The following is a 17,182-nucleotide window of genomic DNA, read 5'->3' as shown; positions in this document are numbered from 1 at the left end:
TGCTAGTAATACAAGTTTGGCAGCATAGTCTAATGGTGCATATGGTGCTGATGAGTGACCGGTAGATCACTGCTCACATCAGTCCTTTGAATGGCTTTAAGCGGGGGTTAGCATAATCAGAATTGCATTTTAGAAAGATTACTGTGGTTGCAATGTGGAGAACAGTTTAGAGAGAGCAAGATTGAAGTTGGAGAACAGACAGAAAGTTTTTGTAGTAATTGAGGGGAAAAATGGGAAATGATGTGCTCTGGACTAGGAAAGTGATAGAGGTAATGGTAGCAGAGTCAGCAGGTCTTAGGATTGGAAGGGGAGGGAAGCAGAGGGCTAAGCCAAGACTTCTGGACTAGGTCACTTGCAGATGGTAGGGCCACTCAATGAAATGGAAAGCCCTGGAGGAAGAGCAGTTTTGGGAAATGATATGCTCACTTCCAAACATGTTAACATTGAAATGCCTGGAGGATGTCCCAGTGGAAATGTCTATCCAAGAGGTAAGAGCTTCCCAACTGTTGTGCCCCAGGAAGAGGTTACAGATGTGCTGCATATTTTCTCAACCCTCAGGGGAGCACGAACTTCCTTGGAAAGACAGCAGTCTTGGTAAGGTGTGTTGCCATGAAAATACCATCATTCTTTATGTGTGCCATGATATGGAAAAGGTTGGAAAGTATTAATGAATAATGCTGTTGGATAAGTAATTCTGAAGCTAAGGAGAGAGATCTGGACTAGAGATAAGAGATTTGTGAGGTATGAGAACATCAGAACATAGATGGTAACTGAAGAAATGGAGTGGAGATCATGTGAGGAAAGAGGGACTGGAACAGAACCCTAAGGAACAGCAACATTAGAGAGGGGTCTCTAGAGAAGGAGGAAGACAACTGGGTGAGTGCCGTCACCAGAGCCCAAGGGGTTTCCAAAAAAAAAAAAAAAGTTCCCAATATTACTGTCAGGTTGGATCAGGACTGAGACATACCTGCTGACTTTAGCCACATCATTGGTGACTTTGGCAAAACCAAATTTTGAAGGGTTGAGAAAGATGTACAAAGTAGGAATGGAGGCAAGAAGTATTTAAAACTTTTTCAAGAATTTTGACTGTGCTTTGAGGGAAAAGTTATAGGCAGGTGGGCGGGGCAACAGGTGATGAGAATTCTTTTAGAAAGCTATTTTTAGAGGGGCGCCTGGGTGGCTCAGTCGTTAAGCGTCTGCCTTCAGCTCAGGTCATGATCCCAGGGTCCTGGGATCGAGTCCCACATCGGGCTCCCTGCTCGGCAGGAAGCCTGCTTCTCCCTCTCCCACTCCCCCTGCTTGTGTTCCTGCTCTCGCTATCTCTCTCTCTGTCAAATAAATAAATAAAAATTAAAAAAAAAAAAGAAAGCAAGCTATTTTTAGAAAGATACTACTTAATTTCAAAACTTACTTAAAATTCATTATTTTTATTTTTTATTATTATTTTTTAAGATTTTATTTATTTATTTGACAGAGAGAGACACAGCGAGAGAGGGAACACAAGCAGGGGAGTGGGAGAGGGAGAAGCAGGCCCCTCCCGCTGAGCAGGGAGCCCGATGTGGGGCTCGATCCCAGGACCCTGGGACCATGACCTGAGCCGAAGGCAGACGCTTAACCGACTGAGCCACCCAGGCGCCCCATAAAATTCATTATTTTTAAAAGCATTATGTGCATATGGTTAACAAACCAAACAACACAAGAGCAATTATGTGCTGCATTTCCCATTTCCAGTAATGAGCCACTTTAACTTTCTGGCTGATTCTTCAATATGACTAAATATGCTCACACTGCAAATTGATTTTCACTTTTAGATGTTTTATTACCTCCTATGTATATATTCTTTTTAAAAGGTACAAAAGTGAGGGGCGCCTGGGTGGCTCAGTCGTTAAGCATCTGCCTTCGGCTCAGGTCATGATCCCAGGGTCCTGTGATTGAGCCCTGCATCAGGCTCCCTGCTCCGCAGGAAGCCTGCTTCTCCCTCTCCCACTCCCACTCCCCCTGCTTGTGTTCCTGCTCGCTCTCTGTCAAAAAAAAAAAAAATCTAAAAGGTACAAAAGTGGACTCTTACCATTCATACTGTTCTGCACCTTACTTCTTACACTTAAAATATCTCGGAGACCTTTCTATTTTAACATAGATAGAACTATCTTGTTCTTTTTAACAATTGCATAGTAATCCATTCATGGCTGTACCATATTATTTGTTTCCTACCAATGGGCATTTAGATTGTTGCCAGCTTCTCACTTTTATCAGACAACTATAATGGATAACATTGTACATACATCCTTGCATATTTATGTGAGTATATCCACAGGATAAATTCCTAGCAATGGAATTCCTGGGTATGTGTAGTGTACGTTTTGATAAATATCGAGAAATTGCCTTCCATATGGTTATGCTAATTTACCATCCCCACTAACAGGGTGTAAGAATACCTATCTTCCCACATTCTCACCATCACTGTCTAAAAAATTTGTGAATATTGTTGTAAGTGCTGAAATATTCTTGCATTTTTTATTTGCATGTAATTAGTAAGATTAAACAAGTTTTCAGGTGTTTTATCTGCCATTATCATTTTTTTGTGAATGCCTTTTTCTAATAGACGTGTAAGAGTTGTTTGTTATAATGAAATTCACCCTTTGTCTGTCACATGTATTGCAGATTGTTTCCCTAGCTGGTGTATGTCTTCTGACTTTATTGGATTTTCTTTTTCCTTTGCCGTAGGTAGTCAGATTTATTGGTCTTTTCCCTGATGGCTTTTAGGCTTTTTATGTTTAGAAAGTACCTTTTTTAAAACATTTTTTCTCTAGTATGCTTATGGGTTTTCTTTTCATTTCATCCAAAATCTAGTTAAATGGCGAAGACCACTGTTATTTCTCAGTACTGCTCAGAATGACATCTCCATTTTAGACCAGCTAGTCCTATCTGTTCTCAACGTATACAACACCCATTCCTTTGTACCTCTGCTGAAATGTTCCTTTCTCCAGGCTCACGGGGCATGCTCCTTTCCCTCTTGTCCATCCTTGCAAAAGCTATATTCCTTTCAGGAACAGCTCAAATCCCATATCCTCTAGAAAGTCTTCCATGCCCATTGTAGCCCACAAAGATTTTTCCTTTGCTGAAGCTCACATGATAACGTGCTGCCTTGTTTGAGCCTCTCCTTTTCTCAACTTTAACATATTTGCTGAGTGAGTCAAATCTAACCTCTGGAAGTCCAGGGTTCTTTAATCTACTTTTCCCTACCCCTCAAAGAAGCTAAAAGCACACTGGGCATTTAGAAGGAATTTGATAAAATACTTGATTTGCCACAAAAGTGTATGCATTGGCCACATCTGAAATTGGCTGGTCCAAATTGAGACAAGCTGCAAGTTAAAATACACATCAGATTTTGAAGATGGAATAAAAAAATAATATAACATTATCTCATCAATAATTTCTGTACTGACTACATGTTGAAATGATCATTATATGATCAATACTGGATCATATATATATACACATATATTTTTTTTAAGTTAAAGTATATCCAGGACCATTGTCTATTCTTGTCCCTAAAGAAGGCTTATCATGCTTAGTGTTGGCTCCTAAATTATGCTGGTTTGAGGATAAATAAGATGATCTCTTGGAGCCAAAGATATTCTGTCTCCAAAGGCTCTCATAAGCCAGTATGCAATCAATACCTTCCTGGTATCAAGGCCTCATCTTAATGGATACTATACATCTTCTCTGAAACTAACTGCTACAGACTTGAAATACAACAGTTCCTGTCAACAGGTCAGGTAACTGCTCAGCCAACAGAAGAGGTCAGGTTCAGATGCGGAAGCATCTCCCAAAGGTTTTGGTGATTGAGGATTCCTCAGTTAACCATGTAGATGGAACCCCTGCCTATCCCTTTGGTCACTGGGGCCATTTTCTGCCATCAAGGAGTTATTTGGGACAGGTGCCACTTGGCTTGTAGTCTAGTCTCATTGTAGTCAGAGCCCCTGTATTAGTTTCCTGTTCCTGTTGTTAACAAATCATTACAAACTTATTGGCTTAAAACAACACAAATTTATTTTCTTACAGTGTTGGAGGTCAGAAGTCTAAAATTAAGGTGTTGTCAGGACTGCATTCCTTCTGGCGGCTTCAGGGGAGAGTCCATTTCCTTGCCTTTTCTAACTGCATTTCTTGGCTCACAACCCTTCCTCACATCACTCCAACCTCCTGCTGCTACCACTTTCTCTCCTGCTGTGGTCAAATCTTCCTTTGCTTCCCTCCTGTAAGGATACTTGTGATTACATTTAGGGTCTGTCCTGATAATCCAGATTAATCTTTCAATTTCAAAATCTGTAATCCTTAATCTATGTATCTACACATCTGTACACATCTACAAAGTCCCTTTTGCTATCTAAGGTAGCATTCACAAGTTCCAGGGATTGGGATGTGAACATCTTAGGGGGCCATTATTCAACCTGCCACAGCGTCATATACATTTCTTTGCACTGCCCTGGTGAAGGGAGAGCACCAGCAGCAGAGTCACAAGGTTTCAAAGTATCCTTAAGATTTACAGAGAAGTAGGTAAATTCACATCTCTAATCACTGTGATCACTGGAAACCATCATAAACTGGCCTCATTTCCTTAGCAATGATCATTCCCTCCCAGCATTGCCTCCTTTAAAATGCTCTGTAGTGCTGAAGCTGAACTTCTCATTACTTCCTTGTCCTAAAAAACAAATTATTAGAGATAGTAAGATGCATGTTTTCTACAGAGATGTTTTTCTCATAAGCCTTTAATCTAACAAACATAGTTGTAGTCTGTGGCATACTTATAGAATGTCATAGCAGCTTGTTTTTAACATTCTACATTTTGCAAAATACCTGTCCACCCTCCAGTTCATTTGGGCATAGGAAAAGGAAGGTCTTGTGATTTCAGTTGTACTGATGAATAAACCGAGGTTCAGAGAGGTTAAGTGACTTGAACAGGGCGGTCATGCAAGGAGTTACTGACAGATCTCAATTCCAAACCTGATTCTTTCCACTGCACTGTTCCTGGGTCAAACTTGATCTCATGGGGCTGAGAAGGACCTGACCGATCTCAGGATCTTAATACACCCTGGAGGTGGCCTTGGAATCCCTATCTCCTAAGCATGAAACAGACTGAAACTCACTTTTAGGAGGTCCTACTCAGGGATCAAAGTTTGGGGCAGATTGGGAATTTCAGGAATTCAGGGGAAGGTTAGGGTAGCTGGCGAGTGAAAGTTAGAGTGAGAAGGTAATGAGGACTGAGAGAGACTTAAGAGTGCCTGTGTCTGCTCTATGTAGCTGTCAACTGCTTTTCCAAAGCACTCAGGAGGGCCAAGCCTGTTTAAATGGTAGGCCGCAGCAGGAGTGCTACTCAGGTACTCAACCTAGAGTACTACTCAACCTAGAATTAGGCCCGACTTCTCTGGGGATTTCTAAGAATATCTGGAATAGCCAAGCGTGGCCTGGCTGGGTCCCTATTCTCAGGTTTGAACATGTAACTTGAGGAAGCACAGTAACTCCAAAGCTCATGCTCTTTTACACTGGCTCTCTGGAGTCTCTTCCCAATCTTGGATATCTGTGACATCACAAGGCATAGTAGCCAAGGCCCAGACTCTGCCACCACACTGCCTAGGTTCGGAGCCCAGCTCTGCTTTGGCTTTGTTGTCTGGCAAATGGTGCTATATTACTATCTCTTCTTTTCCTTTTTTCCTGTTTCTAACCAGACAGACCTCTTTTGGTTCTTCCTTCCCCCCCTCACTCAATAACTACTGGCAGCCCTCAGACCTAGGACCTGGTCCTCTCATCATATCCATGTATTTTTGGAATTTACTACTCTTTAAACCTCAGTCACTGTATATGAATGACTTCCAAATTTTTATATCTAGTCTTGCTGTCCTGTACCAAAGCATCAATAGCCCAGGCCTTGAAATGGACATTTATTTATATTTTTTAAAGATTTTATCTATTTGAGAGAGAGACAGAGCACGAGCTGTGGGGGGTGGGGAGGGGAAGGGCAGAGGAAGAGGGAGAAGCCAACTCCCCACTGCACAGAGAGCCCAACATGGGTGCTTGAACCCAGGACCCTGGGATCATGACCTAAGCTGAGTCAGATGCTTAGCCAACTGAGCCACGCAGGTGTCCCAAAATGGACATTTTATCGCAAATGTATGTTTGAGAAAACTCTCAAACTTCTATGCCAAAGGCTAAGCTTATCTCTCTCTCTCAATTTTCTAATTTCTCCCCATTTCAGTTTCCTGGGCAGTCTTCTGCCCAATCATAGATCTCCCTTTTCTTCTCAATACTTGAATTCAGGTACATTTCTCTTTTGTTCATCCATATATTAATTCAACAAGTACTTCTCAGCAGCCTGCCATGTGTCAGCCATTGTGCTAGGCCTCAATGTACAAAGATAAGTTAGGCTTGAGGAGATCAGTCTTATTGGGGGGGGGGGGGGCGCAGAGCCATATAAATGATGACAATATAATGAGGTAAATACTATAGTAGAGGCTTCCAGGCAAAGTCCCCACTAGAATGTAATAAAAAATGCAAAGTGCCACAAGAGTTGGGGGAAAGATTTCTGACAAAATGTAACATCTGAGCCATCTTTTAGGACAAACGGTTCAACCAGGTTGCAAGGTGGTAGAGCTGGGGGAGAAAGAAGGGAAACAGAGGGAGTTTGTGCTACGTCTCAGAGGTATGAAAGGACATGGCACATCTGACAGGGTGGTAGGTGAGTTCAATGTGACTGGTGTGTGGAGGAAAAGCATGAAGACCAGCGCTGTTCAGTATACCTTTCTGCAGTGATGGAAATGGTCTAAATCTGTGCTAATAAGGTAGCCACTAGTCACATTTGGCTATTGAACACCTGCAATGTGGCTAGAATGACTGAGGAGCTGAACTTTAAATTTTATTTCATTTTATTTCATTTAAATTTAAATACCATGTGGCTACTTTTTTTTTTTTGACAGAGAGAGAGTACAAGCAGGAGGGGCGGCAGGCAGAGGCAGAGGGAGAGGGAGAAGCAGGCTCCCCGCTCAGCAGGGAGCCTGACGTGGGGCTTGATCCCAGGACGCCGAGATCATGACCTGAGCCGAAGGCAGACGCTTAACCGTCTGAGCCACCCAGGCACCCCACCATGTGGCTACTATTGAACAACATTGGTTTAGGCACTGGATAAAGGACAGGACTCTAGGCACTAGGGAACCACTAAAGGTTTTTAAGCATAATACTAGCATAACTAGATATTTGAGGAAAGGAACACTGGCAGCAGGGATTAGAGGGTAGATGACTTAACACAGAAATGCCTGGTAGGCACCAGCCACGTGGATGGAATAAATGGGACTTACATGTAATTGGTACAATTTACCGGACTTTGTAACTTTGTCAGTGTGGGGAGTCTAAGTGAGAAGACTCAACTGAAGTTTGCAGCTTGAGCAATGGGTGGATGGCAACAACAGATAGGATTAGGTTTGGAATGAGGGTAGAGTTTGCTTTGGGATATTGTTGACTCAGGTAACTAAGAACTATCTAAGACGATATGACTACAAAACAGGAAAAATATTAATCTACAACTGTAGGGGTGGGGCCACAAATATATTTGGGAGTTATTAGCATATAGGTGGTCGCTAAAGGCATGGGAGTGGAGGAACTCATCAGAGGAAAAATATGTAGAAGAGGACTGGATGGACCCTAAGGGACCCTAAGCAATCAAAGTGTGGTCTATTTTGGTTTGCCAAGAGTCACCTGGGGTTTTTTTAACAAAAAACCGATTCCTCATTGTGAATGTACTTAATGCCATGGAATTGTACACTTAAAAACAGTTAAAATGGTAAATTTTATGTTATATACATTTTACCACAATAAAAAAATGCAAAAAAACACTCAAATCTAGTCAAACCAAACCGATTCCCAGACCCCATTCCTAACCTGAATCACTGTTTCTGGAGATGAATCCAAGATTCTCCAGGTAACTTAAGTTCAATTAAAATTTGAACTAACTGCTTTAAGAGTAGAGAAAAACTAAGAGATAGCTATGAAGAGAATAAAGGGAGAAGGGCACGGTGAAGAAGCCAAGGAAGAGCAGTTCAAAGAAGTTCAAAGAAGGTCAGTTGTGCTGAATAGTGCCATGACCCAGGAGGAAGACTGAACAAGAAGCCTCAGGATTTGGCATTGAATGGGAAATGAGAGAGCAGATGCTGTGGGGTCTATTCTTTCAAGAGCTTTGCTCATGTTTGGTGGTAAAGAGATGGAGGGAGAGACTGAATAAACCTGAAGGGAGACTGGACAGACAAAAAGCTGGTGGTTTTCAAGATGAGAGAGAATTGAGCATGTTGGCAGGTGGACAGGGAGTCAATGAGGCCAAGGATACACCAAGGGGATCCTCAAGAAAGCACAGTTTGGGAGAGGTAGTGGAGGTTGGGATCAGGAATTCGGGCAGAGGTTATTTGGGTAAAAGCTCACTGAGTAAGTTCAGAAGTGAAAAGGAGGGAAGATGAAGGAGTTTAAGACTGAGGGCAAGAAAAGACTTCCTGACACAGCTAACAAGAATGGCGCTGGTTGGTGGTTAGGTCATCTGTTTAGATTAATGGGGCAGGGATACAGAGTCAAGAACCTGCAGAAGGGTAAAAGTCTAGAAGAGTCACTAAGATGAAAGTGATCAGGAGCAGGAATATAAAAAGACTGAAAAGTAGTACTGGAGTCTGAGATTGGAAATAGCACCAACCACATAATTATCCTGCACAAAATAGAAAAATTGGTTTTCCTAAATGAAGGTTTTGGTTCCGTTCTCCTATCGTTTAGGGACTGCACCAGTTTTTGCTCTCTCATGCATAAAGTTGAAATTCTCTAGCAGGAACTTTTACTAACTTCTCCATCAAAAGGTCGAATGTCTAACTGGTGGTTCAGACTCTCTTATTCCCTACTCCTCCTATAACTTCAGAAAATAATAGGATCTTAAGGATTTTGAAGCTCATCAATCTAGTCTCCCTTCTTAGCTAGGTATATTTTGTTTTCTCATCTTCTCTCCACCAAACAAATCTTTCTCCATCTTCCACTTTCCCTTGGACTCAACTCATAGGTATCAAAACCTGACAAACATCAGTGACACCTATCCCATAGCATTGATGCTAAAGTCATCCAATTGTAGACTGCATTTTATGCCTGCTTCCCTCCACATATTCCCACCCCCATACTGGTATGCTTTGGCAGAGGACGCTAACAAAAGAAGTCCTGAATTAACTTACTCTCTGGCATGTTTTCCATTCTGAGCTTGGGTGAGGTTCTTTTTCTTGAGCTGAAACCTCCCCGGATAGAGTGGTTAAAAGCAGAAGTTTCCTACCTACGCCAGAATCACAGGGCATTCTAAATCATATTCAAGTCACTTTTATTATATATAATTATACAGTCCCACTTCATTAATTTCATTTGTACCAGCTGGATATTGGGTTCATAATTTAAATCTTTTAAACATTTTATAAATGCTAGTCAGTGCATTTTGGCCAGTATCTGTTACCTGTTGTGCTGAACCTGGGCATGTTGGAGACTTGACCTGCTCTGGAAAGATAAGATGTTTTTCTTACTAACCCTCTCCTTTAGCCAGGCCAGTGACTCTTCATTCCAGATTGTATTGTGAGGTTTTGCCTGAAAGGCAGGATGAGTAAGTCCAGAAAAAGCCTGAAGAAGCCAGATTAGATTCAAGTTGCCCATGAAACTGATACATTCTAAGGCTAGCCTGGTATAAGTCTCTAACCACTAGAAGCAGCCCCTTCCATATCCTAGAACCAGGATCACTTTCTCTAGGCCATCTCAATCTGGATAACCCAGCTCATTGCTCCACAGATACATTCTCTTCCAGGATCAACTCAAACAGTAGGGAATAGATACTGATTCTTTCAATTGTATGTCTTGGACAAAAGCTTCTGCCACGTTTTGAGGCTGCCTTACAATCATGAATTAAGGCAAGTTAACCTAATTCTTAGTATTCAGTATCTCTTTCCTGGTCTTCCTGCCCTCCTGTCTCACTGTCTCCAGAATCTTAATCTGTTCCTTTCTTTCCCTTCCTCTGTCAGTAATTCAGGAATCGGATGAGTCTCTGGTTTGTTTTGCTCTGAAGAGCAGAAGGCTTCGGTCCCAGCTGGTGTTGCCAAAGCAGCATACTAATTCCATGCCATGGTCCTGGGTCAAGATCTGCACAATCTGATTAGCCATATCACCTCGGATGGCAAGGGAACGGAAGTGGTCAAAATCATGAAGACCCAGCTTCCGGAGACGCCTTGCAGCTGCCCGGTAACACTTCCAGGGCTGTGGCTCCACAAGGAGGTAGCGGCAAAGGGAGGAAAGGTGACCCAGGAACTCCCATAGGCCATGGTCCCCGTGGTTCAGATGAATCCACATGGTTATTGACATGCAAAAGCCAATGTCAAAAACTGAACGTCCAAACTGGTTTAAGAAAGAGCTCAAGAGAACTTTCCGGGTCCTCTGATTCATAAAGTCCAGGGTGATAAAGGTCAGGGCATCAGGAAAAGGGCATTCTTTTTCAGCTCGCTCCACCAGGACTGGATCTATGTCGCAGCAGAGTAGATGGAGTTCTCTTGAGGCATCTGAGCAGGTCTCCCCATCACGTAGGGAAAGGAAGTGTTTGTACAGAGCCACACTCAGATCCTAGAGAAATCCAAAAGAGCTTTGTCATTGCAGCTCTCAACCAGTGAATGTAAGAAAAACCTCTATCTCTTATCATCCCATTGGACTGTCACTTACCCTTGGCTTTATAGGATGTGAAGCTCCTAGGTTAAGCAGGTTGCCCAAAAAGTTTTCCACAGAGCAGGTTCTCGGCCCCCTCCAGGGGTCTCAGGCTATAATGTGTCCTCTCTATACCTTCCTGACATTGATGGTACTTTGGGTTGTATGGTTGAAAGTTACAGCCAAATGAATGCAGCAAAGGAGCTGAGAGCAGTCTTTCCCACCTTAAGTAATATGCTGGTAAACTCACTTTTTTTCTTTTTTTAGGTATCTCAGACCCTAGGGAGGAGGAAAGAGTTCCAAGGGCATAACCAGTGTCCCTTACCAGGAAGGTGAGGAACAGAGCAAGCACCAGCTTATAAAAATCTGCTTTTCAGACTTGTAGTTGGGTAAGTCTGGATTCCAGAGATTCCTCATTTAGCCTTCGCTCTACAACCTCAATTTTACTACCTGGCTTATGCTTCACTACCCCCTTCTGAGATTTATTCTGCTTCTACATCCATTACTCCCAAAAGTCACTGCTGATCTTCTTCCTTCTAGCCAAGTCTAATGATTTGTGATTTTCACCATCTCAGCACCTTTGACTCTTAAACAAGTCACCATCTCCTTTCTCTAGCGTTGACTTCTATAACCATTATAACCAATTCAAATTTATGTTGTTCTAATCCATTTTTTCAAGGCATTTTTATGTATCACCTCCTTTTGCTCTGTGCAACAATCCTGTAAGGAAAATACTTAGGCCTTTTTGCAAGTGAAGAAAGTGTGGCGGGAAATCACCTAATGTCCAATAATAGTAGCATGGATACTTAAATGTGGTATATTCATTAAGATGGAATACTAAATAGCAGTTACAAATGAAGGAATTCAGCTCAGTGCATCAATATGGATGACAATGTTGAGTAGATAATTCTGAGTAAAAAAGCAAGACACAAAACAAAATACATGGTAAGCTTCCATTTATATGAAGTTCAAAAATGGGTAAGATTAAACTACATTGTTTAGAGATACAAAAATAGTGAGCTATAAAGAAAAGCAAGTAAATAATAAAAATCAGGCTAGTTGTTACCTTTGGGTGGAGGGGGGTTTTATGAACAGGGGAAGTGATATAAGGGATTCATGGGGTACTCACAATGTTTCATTCTTGATCTGGACTATTGTGATAAAGGTGTCTACATTATAATAATTCATAAAGTGTAAATTTATGTTTTATGCACTCTTCTGTATGTGTGGCATAGTTCACAAAAAATTCTGTATTTTAAAAATTATGATTCAGAGGCTAGTGACTTGTCCAATGTCACACATAGTATATGGAATGATTTAGGCTATATTAGATTCTTTCCTCTATACCAGGCTTCTCACATTTTAATATCCATATTAATAATTAATGATATGCATAACACCTATGGATCTTATTAAAATAAAGCTGCTGATTTAATAGATTGTGTGGGGGGGGTACTGAGATTCTGTGTTTCTAGTTTGTTTTTTAAGTAGGCTCCATACCCAGCATGCAGCCAACTCGGGGCTTGAACTCACAACCCTGAGATCAAGACCTGAGCTGAGATCAAGAATCGGACCCTTAATTGTCAGAGTTACCCAGGTGCCCCCTGAGATTCTGTATTTCTAATAAGCCACCCAAGTCATACTGATGCTGTAGATCAAGGACCACATTTTGAGTAGGAAGGTCCTATACTATGCTGCTTAATTTTCTCCCCATTTCCATACTTATTTCTATTCTGACTCCCTCTTCCAATCTGATTTTGGGTATGCCAGTTTGACTAGTCATTTTGCTACATCAGTCACTCCTCCACATCTCTTCACCCTCTCCATCCTCAATTCCCCAATCTCAGAATACCCTAGAAGCTTAAAAAAGAAAACATAGGGGTGCCTGGGTGGCTCAGTTAAGCGTCTGCCTTTGGCTCAGGTCATGATCCCAGGGTCCTGGGATGGAGGCCCACATCGAGCTCCCTGCTCAGCGGGGAACCTAATTCTCCCTCTCCCTCTGCCTGTCGCTCCCCCAACTTGTGCTCTCTCTGTCAAATAAATAAATAAAATCTTAAAAAAAAAAAAAAAAAGAAAAGAAAATACAGACTCAAGGGTTCAATCACCCAAGATCCTGAATCAGTTGGTCTAGAGTGAGGCCTGGGCGTTTTAGAAATGTAAATAAAGCACCCTATAAATTATGGTACATCCATACAATTTTGAAGCTGCTAAAAAAGAATGTAGTGACATGAGTGACCTCCAAATTATCAAGTGAAAAGCAAGGTGAAAAACAGTGTGCTACTATGTATAAAGCTAAAAGAGGCAGGATATTTATACATACATAAATGCTTGTGTACACATAGGGTGCATATCCAGGAAGTTATAAACAGCGGTTGCCATTGTGTAGGGGTAAAGGAGAATTTAGGGTCAGGAGTAGAGACTTACTTTTTATTACATGCCTATAATTTGCAATCACAGGGTCAGAATGTCTGCTCCTCTAGGATATGCTAGTAGTTACAATAGGTGTCAGAGAGACATTTCGATATTCTGGATGTGATTTCACTATAATCACTCTACGCTTAAGAATACTTTGCGGTAAGAAGACGTGGCAATGCCTTCCTCCACTAGGAGGCTGTATTCTCCCTCTCGATCCTCTCCACTGTACTCAGTCAACTCATTGCTTTTTAAATAAATATCCACTTGGCTCCAGGGTCCATCCTACACTATATGGCACAGGAGTCTTAATTCCAAACATGATTCAGTCACCCCGGCTCATCTCTCCCAGTAAACCAATCCCAACCCTACGCTCCCAAAGGTGAGTCTCCGGAAGCCCCGTCTCTGAAGCCAGGTCGCCAGCTACGCTAGACAGGAGGCAAGTGCCGGAAGCCCAAATACGGTGACCCTTCCCACGTGAGGTTTGGCCGTGAGGTGGCGAACGCACGGGTGGGGACGCAGGAATTTGGAACGGAGTTAAAAATTATTCCTCCCCAAGATTCCTAAGAGAGATGGTGGTGGGACCCTAGAGGTCCGGTAGCAGCAGCACGGGGCTGACCCACGCGACGCCTTTAAATTCTTTTTGGAAAAGTCGTGATGGGTGTGACCGCCATGCCCGAACCAAAGCCCCAGCGAAAGCGGAGGAAGCCAACTGCTCGGCTCCCCAACCTCCGCCCCCGCCCCCGTCACTCACCCCAGAGTTACACCCCACGTCGAGCCCCAGGATCGGCCTCGTTTCGGAACTCTGAGGAAAGAGCCGGCGAAGCAGCTCCGGGGGCAGGAGGCGGAGCCGTTGTTCTGGAGGATGGAAGCGGGAATAATGAGGGAAATTTCCAAATGGGGCTGCCCCGGGTTCCAGAATTCGCGGTTCCTCGTCCGCCGCGGCCTCTTCAACGCCCCCCGTAGCCTGTGTCGTGGACGCCGCCATTAGTCAGTCTGGTCTCTGGGTCCCGGCGGAACCGGAAGTCGGGAGTCGGAAGCCGGCTTGCGAGCTGCACGGGCACCAGCGCGCGTGCGTTGAATGGCAAAGGCGGGTGGGTCTGAAGGCTGACGTCCGCGGGGAGAGCGCTGCCAGCCGGCCTTGCGTTGCTTTGTCGAACCCTCACCACAGCCTAGGCGGTGGTGAGTAATATCCCATTTTACAGGTGAGGAAATGAGGGCAGAGAGGTTAAGTGACTTGCCCAAGCTGACAGTTTCAACTTGAGGTACCCAGAACAAGAAGTTTGTTGGGATGTTGGAAATAAATTTTGATCAGCTACATTCCTTTACAAGTGCATTAAGTGAGATCCAGAGGGTAGAAATTACTTACCCAGAGCCACGCAAAGAATCTGTGATACAGGAACGTGCGCCGGTTCATCCCATGGTTCCAGGAAAAGGTAGCCAGAAGCTTCGGGTCACTTGGAAGTGTCAGAAGACCAAGATGGCTCTGACTGCCAAGTGAGTCAGGTGGAAAGGGCCAACTGTAAGTTGTGAGCTCCTTGAGAGGCAAGGACCATCCTTAAGAGCCAGCACTTGAGAGTGCTTATCAGGTGCCAAACACTTGACTAGGACCTCTACATATATTCTTTCAATCGTCATATCACTCCTGTGAAGAAAAGACCGTAGTTATCCCTTTTTTATATATGAGGACAGTGGGTTACAACCAATTTGTAACCTGCTCAAGGTCATGCAGTTAGAAATGATGGTACCAGGATTTGAACCCAGGCAGTCTGGTTCCAGAGGATGTGCTTGCAACCATTATGTTATTCCCAGCCTTGAATCCCCTATACCCACCATAATGCCTGGCCCAAAGATGCTCAATAAATATTTGTTGAATGAAAACTCAGTATTGATAAATGGCGCTGGGAAAACTGGATACTCATAAGCAAAATAATGAAAGTGGACCCTTAACCTTACACAAAAATCAGCTCAAAATGGATTAAGAACTTAAATGTAAGACCTGAAACTGATAGCTAGAAAAAAAAGGAAACACTGATCTTGGCAATGATTTCATGAATATGACACCAAAAGCAGAGACAACAGAAGCACAAATAGACAAGTGAGATGACATCAAACTAAGAAACTTATGCACAGCAATGAAATCCATGGATAGAGTAAAAAGACAACTTAAAGAATGGGAGAAAATATTTGCAAACCATAGATCTCGTAAGGAATTAATTTCCAAAGTGTATAAGGAACTCCTATAACTCAATAGCCGGAGAACTAATAACATAAATAAAAACTGGGCAAAGGATTTATTTTTTTTAAAGATTTTATTTATTTATTTGATAGAGAGAGACACAGTGAGAGAGGGAACACAAGCAGGGGGAGTGGGAGAAGGAGAAGCAGGCTTCCTGCTAAGCAGGGAGCCTGATGTGGGGCTCGATTCCAGGACCCTGGGATCATGACCTGAGCTGAAGGCAGATGTTTAACAACTGAGTCACCCAGGAGCCCCTGGGCAAAGGATTTAAATAGACATTTCTCCAAAGGAAAGCATACAAATGACCAACAGGTATGTAAAAAGACACTCAATGTTACTAATCATCAAGGAAATGCAAATCAAAACCACAATGAGATACTGCCTCACATATGTTAGGATGGTTATTATCGAAGAACAAAAACAAAGACAAGTGTTTTGGCAAGTATGTGGAGAAAGTGGAACCCTTGTACATTGTTGGTGGGAATGTTAAATGGTGCAGCCTCTATGGAAATTCTTCCAAAAATTAAAAATAGAACTGCCATATGACCCAGCAATCCCATATCTGGGTATTTATCCAAAAGAATTTAAATCAAGTTCTCGAAGAGATAGTAACACTCCCATGTTCATTGTAACACTCTTCACAAGAGTCAAGATGTGGAAACAAGTGTCCATTGAACAGATGAATAGATAAAAGAAATGTGGTATTGTATACAATGGAATATTATTCATCTTAAGAAAGAAGGAAATCCTGGCCTTTGTGACAACATGGATGAAACTTGAGGACATTTTGCTAAGTGAAATAAGGCTGTCATGGAAGGCCAAATACTTCATGATTCCACTTATGTAAGGTATCTAAAATAGTCAAATTCATGGAAACAAAGAATATAATGGTAGTTGCTAGGGACTGGGGGGAGAGTGATAGGGGGAGTTGCTAATCAATGGCTGCAAAGTTTCAGTTATGCAAGATGAATATCTGAGATCTGTTGTACAATATTGTGCCTGTAGATAACAATATTGTGCTGTACACTTAAAAATCTGGTAAGAGGATAGATCTCATATTAAGTGTACTTACCACATGAAGTAAAATTTAGGAGAACAAAAACAAACTCAATAGAAGCTGCAAGTAGATGACTAAAGCCAGGTTTGTTTTAGGAAAATTAGAATGGAAGGAAGAAAGGAGCTGAACTGAAACAGACAAAGTGGAATGGAGGTAGGCAAAATATGGGCTGAGCCAGAGGTAGGAAAAGAACAGAGCTGGTAAGGAGAGAGACCAAGGGGTTAGCCCAGGTAGCAGTTTCCAGTTAGAAGCCAGGATAGCCCAGAATATCCAACAGGTTCAGCCAGGGGTCAGCAGAGTTGTGTTGACCTCTCCCCACCTGGCCTGCCATCTTAAAAGGCCTCCTGCTACATGAAGCCAGTGGCTTGCTGAACTTCTAAGGAACTGAAGTATGACCTCTGCAGGTCGTGTTATCTGCCCGTAAAATTTTAAGCGGCAGAGGTTAAAATGGGCCCTGTCTCTTGCCCTCCCAGTTTGTACTTCATACTTCCATCTCTGCCTGATCTATTTGGGGACATAAGTTAAAGACCAAAAGTCATAGTGGAATTGAGTAAGCCACAGTACTCTGAACAACTTCCAGAAAAAGTTCGGGGTGGAACAGCAGCCCTGGTACCATTTCTCTCCCCAGTGTTTTGACAGATTTTGGTGAGCCGAACTTACCTCCTTTTGTCACTAGATGGCGCTAGCACAAACCCTTGACCACCCTTAATTTTCAAGGCGCTGGAATCACCTTA

At 42.7% G+C, this 17,182-nt stretch overlaps 1 protein-coding gene and 1 long non-coding RNA gene across 5 annotated transcripts in view; one reads left to right on the top strand and one right to left on the bottom strand.

Moving 5' to 3' along the window:
• LOC135364429 (uncharacterized) overlaps nucleotides 1–17,182 on the top strand; it is a 77,178-nt gene that overhangs the window by 1,622 nt on the left and 58,374 nt on the right. For 3 of the 4 annotated variants that reach the window (XR_010411523.1, XR_010411524.1, XR_010411525.1), the window contains exons 2-3: nucleotides 11,008–11,129; nucleotides 11,420–11,685. This is a non-coding gene — a long non-coding RNA (uncharacterized LOC135364429). Of the gene's footprint in view, nucleotides 1–10,150; nucleotides 10,288–11,007; nucleotides 11,130–11,419; nucleotides 11,686–17,182 lie in introns of those variants that run through there. The other variant, XR_010411526.1, reaches the window with a different exon arrangement.
• On the bottom strand, nucleotides 9,369–14,183 carry BCDIN3D (BCDIN3 domain containing RNA methyltransferase). Its single transcript, XM_045873483.3, is given in 3 exon segments — nucleotides 9,369–10,095; nucleotides 10,097–10,662; nucleotides 13,907–14,183. Coding segments are annotated over 3 exon segments (876 nt in total). The 5' UTR covers nucleotides 14,141–14,183; the 3' UTR covers nucleotides 9,369–10,019.

This window comes from Mirounga angustirostris, unplaced genomic scaffold (assembly GCF_029215605.1).
Source record: "Mirounga angustirostris isolate CCGP_5_RB_7025 unplaced genomic scaffold, mMirAng1.0.hap1 SCAF_5, whole genome shotgun sequence".
NCBI lineage: Eukaryota > Metazoa > Chordata > Mammalia > Carnivora > Phocidae > Mirounga > Mirounga angustirostris.
This window is presented reverse-complemented; position numbering and strand designations above follow the sequence as displayed.